Source organism: Triticum aestivum, chromosome 7A (assembly GCF_018294505.1).
Source record: "Triticum aestivum cultivar Chinese Spring chromosome 7A, IWGSC CS RefSeq v2.1, whole genome shotgun sequence".
NCBI lineage: Eukaryota > Viridiplantae > Streptophyta > Magnoliopsida > Poales > Poaceae > Triticum > Triticum aestivum.
In genome coordinates, this window is record NC_057812.1 from 621522841 (window position 1) to 621535771 (window position 12931).

A 12931-nucleotide genomic window follows, 5' to 3' on the forward strand; every position below is an offset into this window, starting at 1 on the left:
ATGCGCAAATCAGGTGGCCGTAGTTGGGCAACTCGGGGCGTCGAGGGAATGGAGGCTGCGACAAGGGTTGTGGCGAGCGCACGACCGAGCTGCACAGCGGCAATGGCGGTGGCGGCGAGGGACGAGAGGGGCAGGGGTGTGGCTGGAGCGGGAGGGGGTAGAAAAAGGGGGTCTGCGTCCCCGACGAGCAGGCCAGGGGAGGACAGGGTCGTGCACCACGCACCGTTTGCGTGTGTCCGTTTGGACGTAAACTCAGCCCAAATTTAAGCTAAAAATGGGTCGAAAGCGAACAAAAAAGGGACGATGGTCCGTTTGCGGCTACGCGTTAAAGGGTCTGCTTTGTCCGTTTGCCCCCAAACAAATACGGATGGACCATTCGGGGTTGTGTGTTGGAGTTGGCCTGAAACTTGCGATGAGCATGGCAATATGTATCTCAACAGCTGTTTCATCGAGATTTCAGCATATATTATGCATGGGCACACTGGCGGATCCTCTTGGGGACCATACTGGGCCATGGCCCAATCTTCCAAAACTACAAAAAATAATTAACAGGGTATGTGGCCCATTATATCCATTCCGTCCCACCACTTGGCCCAAGTCTACAGCAGTCTGTTATAAGTGGGAGCAACTAGTTGACGAGCGCTTCTTCGGGGGCCTCGCAATGATCACTTGCGGGTGGGCTGAAAGCACGTCCGCCACGTGTCGCCTCTGAACGCTCTCTGATTTTCTTTTTTTTATTTTCCACATGCGTTTTCGTTTTTTCCCCGGGTTTTTTTCGACCTTTTGGTTTTCCATCAGTCTTCTTTAGCTTTTGGACCAAAAAATCTCACGAAAAAAACATGTTTTCTTTTCTTTTTCTTTCATGAGAGGCACATTTTTTCTTTCACGAGAGGCACACTTTTTGCTTTCGCAAGAGGCACAGCCGTCTCTCTCTAAAACAAAAAAAATGTGTTTTCTGTTTTTTTCCTTCCGCGAGAGGCACGGCATGACCTCGTCTCTCCAAACAGAAAAAAAAACATGTTTTTTGTTTTTTTCTTTCGTGAGAGGCACGGTTTTGCTTTCGCGAGAGACACGGCCGTGCCTCTCGGAAATGGAAAAATACGTGTTTTCTGTTTTTTCCTTCCGCTAGAGACACGGTTGTGTTTTCGTGAGAGGCACAGCCGTGCCTCTTTCGGAAAGGGAAAAACAGTGCTCCCGGTTCGGTCTTTTTGTCCGGTTTTTGTGTGGAAAAAAGTTTGTCAAAACCTATCAATATCGTATCTAGTTTTAAAGATCTCGACGCGAGGAATCCAACGGTGAAAAAAGTTCGAGATTTGAACACACAGTTTAAGAGATAAACCGTTTTGAATAAACGAGTGTACAAAAAAAACTCTCAAGTTGCGACACATGGTGCCATTTGTCATAATCTGGGAAGATGAGAGTGATCTTTACAAGAAGTACTTCCCAATTATTGATTTCAGTCATAAGCTCCTTTTGCTACCCTTAAAAAAGAGAGCTCCTTTTGCTACGTTGTGGGCTGGGGTTTGACGTTCTGGGCAGTGCTCCGCAGTGGCCGAGAGGTACAATGCAATACCAACCTTCAATCTCTCCAATCCTTTCCACCTAAAAAACTCCAACAATTTCTAAAAAAAAAACTAAAAAACTCCAACAGGTTCACTAAAAAAGAGGTAATATCACTGGCACTCGTATAACTTGCGCTGAATGTTCAGTTTAGTGCTAAAATGTTAAAAAATACGAATTTATAGTCATCTAACTTGTTGTTCAATGCAAATACGGTGCTTTTTACCGTATCAGGAACATATGGAGAGATGAGACAGAGGGAGTATTTTTTCTTTGCTAAGAATGAGACAGAGGGAGTAGATACTAAATACCATGGCAGAGAATACTCATCCATGTGCCCATGTATACATACTGAAATCTCAGCCAAATAGTTGTCGAGATACATCAAGCAGATTCATTTCGATGCTCATCGTGCATGTGCTTGCTGAAATCTTAAGTGTTGCAAAATTGGTTAGTTGTTCATCTTTCTTTCTTTCTTTTTCTGCGGGAAACTCATCATTCATTCAAAGTACAATGATATTTTTCTACTTAAAAAAAAGGTTTTCTCCGTTGTGTGTGTGTGGATGGCGGGGCGGGGGGTCTTCAGCCAGTTGATGTACATCTCGAAATTATTAACTCAACTGAGACTAATATTTGGTCAAGTAAAAATATGGACAGTTAACAATTGTTTTGATTTTTTAAGACCCTCCCACACAATACATAGTTCAGTATTGTAACCGTGAAATCTGAGATGTACATCAACTAGCTGAAGGGCCCATGTGGTTTCATGGATTATCTTGTTGGGCTTGCCATCTGTCTGGTCTTTGTCGGCTGTTTGAGATGTCGTGTGGGCTTGGCCCTGGATGCAATGGTTTTATCCTGGTTTTCTATCGATTAACCGGGCAAACTATCTTCTTGTTAATTAATGAAAAAGGCAAAGTTTTTGCTTCTGTTTAAAGAAAAAGTAACTGTGAAATTCAGTTGCAACTGATCCAAACCATTAAACTAGCCTTACATTTATATTTACAATCTACATATGTAGTTTCTCCTGCCTTCCTCCACTAGAATATCATATCAGCCATACAAACTGGAATCTTGCTATTTCATTAATCACAACACTTGCATGTTTATCCCCAGAAGCTTACATCTTATTTCTTTATGCATTGGACTACAAATTTCAGGATTTAAGCCGCAACTGAGATTGTTGAATCAAGACTTTAGGGAGCAAATAAGAACTTGACAGATATAATAAAGAACAATTATCAAGTAATTATATTCATTATTTTTTTGTGGGGTAATTATATTCATCAGCTACACATTTAGGTCTTCTCCAAAGAAACATTCTATATTTTACAATATAATTTTGTTTTTTTAGTTTGTTGTCTTAGTTTGCTTCGTTATTTAGAAAATGAGAAGAGTAGGGATGGGTCCTACTCAAAATAATGTTGTTTTGGTTATGTAATTCAGAACACATGCTTTTGTTAAGTATTATTATTGTAAATGAAATTTGTGCTTGTCCAGTTCTATTCCCCTTATTCCACTATAAACAAATCCGAGCTCATGTTAACTTAATGATCAGGTTGGCCCAATTTAAATAACCAATTTGTTTCAACTTTTTTCACGACTGTTGTCATTCCACTATAAACAAATCTGAGCTCTATGCATCAAAGGAGTTGCTATGGGCAAGAACGTACTTGTAGAAGGACGTTCGCGACTGTTGTCATTCTATTCTAACTCTCCCAGATTGAAAAGTTTACATAAAATTTAAATTGGATAACGTGGTTGGATACAGTTCTTTTTGTTGTGTTTACAAGGTACCATTTTCCTTTATGTCATTTATGAAGCAGCCTTAGTTATTCTTTTTAGGCAGTTAAAGTACACCCACATACTACTAGGCTACTACCCTTAATAAAATGATGTAGGGGAATCAGCTAAGATTGTACGTGTCTTTCATAGTGGCGTTATTTTCTATCATGAGCCTAAATTTTGATCTGTTATGTTCCATTATGTACTAAGATTATATTCACTTTTGATTTCCTGTATTGTAAATAAGAGTCTTGAGACCCCTTAAGTCTTTAGATATGCCGTGCTTAGTGAAAAGAGGAGTTAGATACATCTGTCTTTCTTCGTCCACCAAAGAAAAGTTGGTATTTGTTTCTCGAACCTGATATGGATGTTTTAGGGAAAACTACCTAGCGGGACTGAGATTGCCGTCAAAAGATTGACATCATCATCAACTCAAGGCTCAACAGAATTCACTACTGAGGTTGAAATAATTGCAAATCCTTAAAAACAGAAATGTAATAAGGATACTTTGGTTTTGCATTCAAAGGGAAAAGCGATTTCCGGGGTTTCAAATTCAACAAGAGAGAGATCATCCTTGTCTACGAATACATGCCAACCAAGAGCGGGGGTAGAAAAAACGCCTCGGGCCAAGGTCTATTTTCTCTAAAACTATATTCACCGAGATTTCAATTCTAAATTGTTCTATCAAGATTTCAAAGAATTTTTATAATTCAGATGTCAATTCAACTTTAATCTTGCGGTGGTTATATGGATCCTGAACATATCATGTCTAGTAGGAAATTCTGAGCGAGGTCTGATGTGTATAGAGTCGGCATCATGGTTCCTGAGATCATGAATTGCTTTTGCCTGCACCGTATCTTTCAGTTCCATGTACTACAAGCTTTTTGATCGGCTCGGTCCAGCTTTTCTTTTATTCTCTACCTCCTGTCCTTGTCACTTTTCATTACTGACGCAGCTTCCACCCCAGTGAGCCTCTGCAGATAAATCGATTCCTCCGCGTGCTCGGTCCAAAGTTTGACCGTGGACTTGTACCCTCCCTTTGCCGTATTGACCACGCCCCCACCCGGTCACGCAGCGCCTTCCCCATTTCCACAACCGCCCGTCCTCCTCCTCCTCCCCCTCCCACGCTACAGCAGAGCAGCAGCAGCAGCCCCGTCGATCTACTCCGCGCTCCTCTCCCCCCCAGACCCGGCCGCTCCTCGCCGCCATGGCGCCTCGCGTGCCCTCCTCCCTCCTCCTCGTCGGCGCCGCGCTGCTCCTGGGCCTGGCGGCCGGCGCGGCGCGGGCGTCCAACGAGGAGGGGGACGCGCTGTACGCGCTGCGGATGCGGCTGTCGGACCCCAACGGCGTGCTCCAGAGCTGGGATCCCACCCTCGTCAACCCCTGCACCTGGTTCCACGTCACCTGCGACACCGCCAGCCGCGTCGTGCGCCTGTAAGCTACCGCTCGTCCCCCTCCCGCCCACCTCCGCTCAGTTCATCTTCCAGGTTTCCCCGCGCCTACTCAGATTAGCCCAGGAACCCAGCTCGATTTGAACTGCTACTAGGTCAAATTGCTTGCGTGCTGCAAGGATATCGACGGTCTTTCATCTTTACTCTTGCACTTGCTTCTTGTTCAAGGGATTGATAGCTTAAGCGATAGTTGAATAATCATACTAACTGTTCATTCAAAAGGGCCGATTTATATAAAAAAAAGAACAACTTGCAAGCATAATCAATAGTTGTGGCGTCTGTCTGTCATAGTTCAACGATATTGCGTCCTGCTGGTTGGATGACCGTGTTGCGTGACGCTCTTTGTGGCAAACTTGTGCAGGGATTTAGGCAACTCCAACGTCTCCGGCTCCATCGGCCCCGAGCTCAGCCGCCTTGTGAATCTTCAGTACCTGTATGTGCCCCTGTGATGAATTCCACCGTCTCTGTTATTCAAACGGAGCAAAATGGTTTTGATTTCCTCAATTGGAACTTGATTTGCAGGGAGCTGTACAGGAACAACCTCAACGGCGAGATCCCAAAAGAGTTGGGCAAGCTGAAGAATTTGATCAGCTTGGATCTGTATGCCAATAAGCTCACCGGAAGAATCCCCAAGTCGCTTTCCAAGCTCAGCTCGCTGAGATTCATGTATGTATTATCCTCTGATTGCACTTCATTCCTCCACAGTACAAATGCCCCCTCTAAAAAAAACTACAGCACTAATTCATGGCATCTTTTGTCCAAGTGATGTACCCAAAATGGCTGGGCAGTCGTGGCCATAGTTCTGAATAAACTGAAATGCAATTTAAAAATTTGCTTTTGGCATAGTTAAGCATTAGATGTATTAAAAGGAAGTACGTTTGCCTGTCTTAATTCATATGGGAACAATTTTCCCCAAGCGAATACTAAATTGATATCTTACAGGCGTTTGAACAACAACAAACTTGCTGGATCAATTCCACGGGAGCTGGCCAAACTCTCCAACCTTAAAGTCATGTGAGTGTGCATCTTAACATATGTATACCAGATTTAGTTGTGCCGTTGATTCTCTATGGTTGCTGACTTTTAAGTCATTGTGACATGCAGTGATTTGTCTAACAATGACTTATGTGGGACGATCCCTGTCGATGGTCCATTCTCAAGCTTCCCTCTTAGAAGGTAATATCTCAAAGTCCACTAGCATATTTTGTGGAACTAACATGGATCTGGAGACCTAAAAACCTCTACATTTGTACTGTGATGTCCTCAAGGGCGATGGTCTAGTTTTTCATGATTGCGTAGACTAGAGATGTTAGGACGATGGTGTTTGAGGTCGTGTCATTCATAAGTTTTTTTCGACTGCTGTGTCATTCATAACTTGATAGCTTTCGTATCAGATATGGCATCTTCTCTGACAATGAATTCATCCGATGAATGGCTAATAAGACATAATTGTTACTTTTCCAGCTTCGAGAACAACAGCAGACTGAACGGCCCGGAGCTGCAAGGATTGGTTTCCTATGACTTTGGATGCTAGAAAGCGCTGATGCACACGACAATGCACGTGGAAGGAAGGCAAAAAATTATAGTAGTACAACAAATAGTAGGAAGCTTAGCACTACAACATGTATGGCTTGCGATACATGCAGCAGAAGATGAAGAAGGTATGTGAGCATAGGGTCTGCGTTCGGTACTCAGACCCCAGAAGGAAAATAATGGGATGTGAGAAGTCTTAGCTTGATCGATTGTTATTGCCGTATTGTAAATTGTAATAAGCTGCTTAGTACCGCAGCTAAGCTGACCGCTTGGGTCCATTGAGTAAGCCTTTGCCAGTTCGGAACTAAATCCCAGCTGATGAAGAATGTATCTCAAGTTTTATCTACAAACGATCCACATCTCTTTGTTATGTTAGTATGGTTGAAGTACAAGCATTGTAGTGCAAAACAATATGAAGACTTTGTGCGTTGAGAAGACGAAAGAAAAACCAGACGAAAAAAAAGGCAAAAAAAACCGGACGAAGGTGGGACGAAAAAAAACCGACGGAGACTACCAACTGCTCCATTAGAAGTAGAGATTATCCATGAAGCCTTCGGTACTTTATATCTTTACAAGGAAGGAACGAAGCTAGGCCAGTGTATTTTTGTAATGACATTTAGTTGTATAGGCAATGTAACACCCTCGATGCGACTATATCTCCCACGTGTCGAGGCACGACTTAGAGGCATAATCGCATTGAAGGCATATGTCGCAAGTTAGACAATCTTCACAACATCCCATGTAATATGAATAATAAAGGGGAGATAACATAGTTGGCTTACACTCGCCACGTCAATCAAGTACATAAATAACATTACATCAACCAAACACTCATGGCCCGACTACGGTGCCAAAATAAAAGATGACCCAACATGCGACACGGTCCCAATCACCCCCAACTGGGCACCACTACTGATCATCGGGAAAGGAAACATAGTAACGTTGAGAGTCTTCGTCGAACTCCCACTTAAGCTCATACGCGTCTCCTGGAGCGGAATCATCAGGCCCTGCATCTGGTGTAATACTAATCTGTGAGCCACAGGGACTCAGCAATCTCGCACCCTCGCGATCAAGACTATTTAAGCTTGTAGGTATGGCAAGGTAAAATATGAGAGGAGCTGCAGCAAGCGACTAGCAAGTATGGTGGCTTACTTACACAAAAGAGAGCGAGAAGAGGAGGCAAAGCACGAGCGAGAAGCTAGAGAACAACCTGCGCAAACATTACTCCAACACCGTGTCCACTTCCCGGACTCCGCCGAGAAGAGGCCATCATGGTAACACACTCGGTTGATTCATTTTAATTAAGTTAAGGTTCACGTTATCTACAACCGGGCATTAACAAATTCCCATCTGCCCATAACCGCGGGCACGGCTTTCGAAAGTTCAATCCCTGCAGGGGAGTCCCAACTTAGCCCATGACAAGCTCTCATGGTCAACGAAGGAATATACCTCCTCCCAAGAAGTTCCGATCAGACTCGGTATCTCGGTAACTCAAGACAATTCGACAGGTTAAAACAAGACCAGCAACACCGCCCGAATGTGCCGACAAATCCCGATAGGAGCTGCACATATCTCTTTCTCAGGGCACACTCAGATGAGCGCTCCATACAACTAAAACCAAACCTCGAGTTTCCCCGTGGGGGCGCTGCACAGGACTCTAGTTTGGACCAACACTCAGAGGAGCACTGGCCCGGGGGGGGGTTTAAATAAGATGACCCTTGGGCTCTGGAAACCCGAGGGAAAAAAAGGCTAGGTGGCAAATGGTAAGACCAAGGTTGGGCATTGCTGGAAAAGCTTTAATCAAGGCGAACTATCAAGGGGTTCCCATTATAACCCAACCGCGTAAGGAACGCAAAATCCGGGAACATAACACCGATATGACGGAAACTAGGGCGGCAAGAGTGGAACAAAACACTAGGCGAGAGGCCGAGCCTTCCACCCTTTACAAAGTATATAGATGCATTAAGATAACATGGCATTATAATGATATCCCAACAAGTAAATAAAAGATGTTCCAACAGGGAACGGCCTGCAATCTTCACCTGCAACTAGCAACGCTATAAGAGGGGCTGAGCAAAGCGGTAACATAGCCAATCAACGGTTTGCTAGGACAATGGTGGGTTAGAGGTTTGACATGGCAATTTGGGAGGCTTGCAAGCAAGTGGTAGGCATCGTAGCAATGGCATAGCAAAAGAGCGAGCAAACTAGCATAGCAAAGATAGTAGTGATTTCGAGGGTATGATCATCTTGCCTGCACAGTTGTCAGAGTTGACTGGATCCTCAAAAGCAAACTCAACGGGCTCCTCGTTAGCGAACTCGTCTCCCGGCTCTATCCAAACAAGACAAACAAGCAACAAGGATACAATCAACCACGTGCAAACTCAAACAACACGATGCAAAGATGATATGCTATGCGGGATGCGATGCGAGATGCAAAATGCAAGATATGACAGGAAAATGCATGAACCTGGCCTCAACTTGGAATTCCAAGGATGCCACTGGAAAGATGAGATGAAATCGCTTGAAAACGATATAAAGAACGCCGGAATCGGAGTTACGGTTTGGAAATGGCAATCGATTCAAAAATGACACCGGTCTGCGATTTACAGCAAGTAGGCATCTAAATGCAATGAAATGAACATGCTACAGCATCCAAACAAGACAACAAAATATATGGCATGGATGCACACAAGATGCTTAACAAAAGTCTAGCACTGAGCTACGGCCAATTCTTCCATTAGGAGATTGAAACAAGCATGGAAAAAGGCAAATGGTAAACAGATCTCAGACTTAGTGAAATTAACACTTGTCTGGAATTTCAGATCATATAGCCCTCTTCGGAGCAACAAAACAACATGCTACAGGACCTGAACATGACAAAGAAAGACATGGCATGGAGCTACTCAACAAGCTTAACAAAAGTCCCTTAGTGACCTTGAGCCAAAAGGGATCAGAAAATACAATTGCAAGCACGTGAACATAGCAAAAACATAATCAGTTTCAGACTTAGTGAAGAACTGACACATGCTGAAATATAACTCACGAAGGCATGTTTACTAGCTCGATGCACTCACTGCGGTGCAAGTCATGGTAAGACAAGCATACATCCACCAAGAAGGCACAAAATACAAGCTAGACATGGCAAGAACAATGGCATAGCATGCACGGATAAACTACAATAACATCGGCAAAATCGCAAACAAGTTGACGATCTGCCCAGATTCACAACGAAGCAAAAGTAGAGCTCGATTGACTCAAGCTAGGGTGCTCCATAATTGCAAACAAAGACATGGATGGATAGAGCACTACAATATTAACAAAACTCCCTTACTGATCATCCTCAAAAGAGGCACAGATCACTAGGAAACAACATGAACATATGGCATCATGAGATAAACAATCCCAGGACAGTGATATCACTAAGTCCCTGAAAACAGAATTAGCAAGTGCACCACTTTGCAAGCTTGCACAAGTCACCACACACATCCTAAAAATACATGAGTTGCACCTTTGGATAGATGACAAAACCCTTAACAAAACACATGTAGAACTCACGGGCATAGCATGCACACAATAATCATGGCAAAAATGACAAAAGTGCTAAACGGAGTAGCAGATCTGACAATTAACTCAAGTAGCCCTCTTCTAACAGCATTTCGGGCATCAAGATGAACTCAAATGAAAATGATGCAATGGAATGAAATGATGTACTGTCTGAGATGAACATTTTGAAAACTCAAGTAGCCCACTTGACTTTGAGAAATTTGATTGACTTGTTGCGAGTCTTGCGTTCAGTCTCTTCCAGAATAGCAACTGGGCGCTCATGAAAGAGAGATCTTCTTGGAGCTCAATGTCCTCGAAGTTGACGGTGCGGTCAGGAGTCTTGAAGCACTTTCGAAGCTGAGAGACATGGAACACGTCATGAACATTTGCAAAGTTTGAAGGAAGCTCGAGTTGATAGGCGAGGTCGCCTCTCTTGCTGACAATCTTGAAAGGTCCCACGTATCTAGGGCAAGCTTCCCTTTGATACCGAAGCAACGAGTACCTTTCATAGGAGAGACACGGAGGTAAACATGATCTCCGATCTCAAAATTCAAATCACGATGCTTACTATCATAGTAGCTCTTCTGGCGGGATTGGGCTGCTTTGAGGTTATCACGAAGACTTTGCACATTTCTTCTGCTTCTGTGATTAAGTCATTACCCAAAAGCTGACGTTCACCAGTTTCAGACCAGTTGATAGGGGTACGACACTTCCTGCGATACAGAATTTCGAAAGGGGCCTTGCCCGAACTTGCTTGAAAACTGTTGTTGTAGGAGAATTCAGCATAAGGAAGACAATCCTCCCACTTCATGCCGAAGGAGATAACACAAGCCCTGAGCATATCTTCAAGAATCTGGTTGACACGCTTGACTTGATCGCTTGTTTGAGGATGGAAAGCTGTGCTGAAGCGGATGTTCGTGCCCATGGCCTTCTGAAAAGAATCCCAAAACTTCGAGGTAAAGATGCTGCCACGGTCTGAAGAGATCAGTTGAGGAATACCGTGCAGAGAGACAATACAAGAGGTATAGAGTTCCGCCAATTGAGCTGCAGTGATCGACTCTTTGATAGGCAGAAAGTGAGCCACTTTGGTGAGTTTGTCGATGACAACAAATATAGCATCATTGCCACGCTTGGACTTTGGAAACCCAGTCACGAAGTCCATCTCAATGTGGTCAAACTTCCATTCTGGAATGGCAAGAGGTTGGAGGAGACCTGCTGGCCTTTGGTGTTCTGCCTTCACTCTTCTGCAGACATCACATTCATTCACGAATTGAGCGATCTCGCACTTCATTCGAGTCCACCAATAAGCTTGCTTAAGGTCCTGATACATCTTCGTGCTCCCAGGGTGGATGGAGAGGAGAGAATTGTGAGCCTCGTTCATGATCACTTTACGGAGGTCACCTTGTTGGGTTTCGTAGTAATTTCAAAAAATTTCCTACGCACACGCAAGATCATGTGATGCATAGCAACGAGAGGGGAGAGTGTTGTCTACATACCCACGCAGACCGACTGCGGAAGCGTTGACGCAACATAGAGGAAGTAGTCGTACGTCTTCGTGATCCAACCGATCAAGTATCGAAACTACGGCACCTCCGAGTTCGAGCACACGTTCAGCTCGATGACGATCCCCGAACTCCGATCCAGCAAAGTGTCGGGAAAGAGTTCCGTCAGCACGACGGCGTGGTGACGATCTTGATGCACTACAGCAGCAGGGCTTCGCCTAAACTCCGCTACAGTATTATCGAGGAATATGGTGGCTGGGGGCACCGCACACGGCTAAGGAATAGATCACGTGGATCAACTTGTGTGTTCTAGGGTGCCTCTACCTCAGTATATAAAGGACCAAAGGGGGAAGGCTGGCCGGCCATAGGAGGCGCGCCAGGAGAGTCCTACTCCCTCTGGGAGTAGGATCCCCCCCCCCAATCCTAGTTGGAATAGGATTCGCGGAGGGGGGAAAAGAGAGAGGGGGGCCGGCCACCTCTCCTAGTCCTAATAGGACTAGGGGAGGGGGAGGCGCGCAGCCCATGTAGGTCTGCCTCTTCTCTTTTACACTAAGGCCCATTATGGCCCATTTAACTCCCGGGGGGTTCCGGTAACCTTCCCGGTACTCCGGTAAAATCCCGATTTCACCCGAAACACTTCCGATGTCCTAACATAGGCTTCCAATATATCAATCTTTACGTCTCGACCATTTCGAGACTCCTCGTCATGTCCGTGATCACATCCGGGACTCCGAACAACCTTCGGTACATCTAAATGCATAAACTCATAATATAACTGTCATCGTAACCTTAAGCGTGCGGACCCTACGGGTTCGAGAACAATGTAGACATGACCGAGACTCGTCTCCGGTCAATAACCAATAGAGGGACCTGGATGCCCATATTGGCTCCTACATATTCTACGAAGATCTTTATCGGTCAGACCGCATAACAACATACGTTGTTCCCTTTCTCATCGGTATGTTACTTGCCCGAGATTCGATCGTCGGTATCCAATACCTAGTTCAATCTCGTTACCGACAAGTCTCTTTACTCGTTCCGTAATACATCATCTCGCAACTAACTCATTAGTTGCAATGCTTGCAAGGCTTATGTGATGTGCATTACCGAGAGGGCCCAGAGATACCTCTCGACAATCGGAGTGACAAATCCTAATCTCGAAATACGCCAACCCAACATCTACCTTTGGAGACACCTGTAATGCTCCTTTATAATCACCCAGTTACGTTGTGACGTTTGGTAGCACCCAAAGTGTTCCTCCGGCAAACGGGAGTTGCATAATCTCATAGTCATAGGAACATGTATAAGTCATGAAGAAAGCAATAGCAACATACTAAACGATCAGGTGCTAAGCTAATGGAATGGGTCATGTCAATCAGATCATTCAACTAATGATGTGACCTCGCTAATCAAATAACAACTCTTTGTCTATGGTTAGGAAACATAACCATCTTTGATTAACGAGCTAGTCAAGTAGAGGCATACTAGTGACACTATGTTTGTCTATGTATTCACACATGTATTATGTTTCCGGTTAATACAATTCTAGCATGAATA

The 12931-nt window shown here is 44.4% G+C and overlaps 1 protein-coding gene across 1 annotated transcript; it reads left to right on the forward strand.

The window, feature by feature from the left end:
• Positions 1-4415: 4415 nt before the first annotated feature.
• LOC543172 (leucine-rich repeat protein 2) lies at positions 4416-6718 on the forward strand. Its single transcript, XM_044568206.1, has 6 exons — positions 4416-4779; positions 5158-5229; positions 5319-5462; positions 5739-5810; positions 5901-5972; positions 6261-6718. Exons 1-6 carry the CDS (start codon positions 4553-4555, stop codon positions 6328-6330), a joined length of 657 nt encoding a protein of 218 aa, XP_044424141.1. The 5' UTR covers positions 4416-4552; the 3' UTR covers positions 6331-6718.
• The last annotated feature ends 6213 nt before the right edge of the window (positions 6719-12931 follow it).

Excerpts from the sequence above, each read along its gene's own strand:
- LOC543172 (XM_044568206.1), top strand. The coding sequence starts at position 4,553 with ATGGCGCCTCGCGTGCCCTCCTCCCTCCTCCTCGTCGGCGCCGCGCTG. Across the intron at positions 5,463-5,738 it reads CTCAGCTCGCTGAGATTCAT|GCGTTTGAACAACAACAAAC; the intron begins GTATGTATTATC and ends GATATCTTACAG. Across the intron at positions 5,811-5,900 it reads CTCTCCAACCTTAAAGTCAT|TGATTTGTCTAACAATGACT; the intron begins GTGAGTGTGCAT and ends TGTGACATGCAG.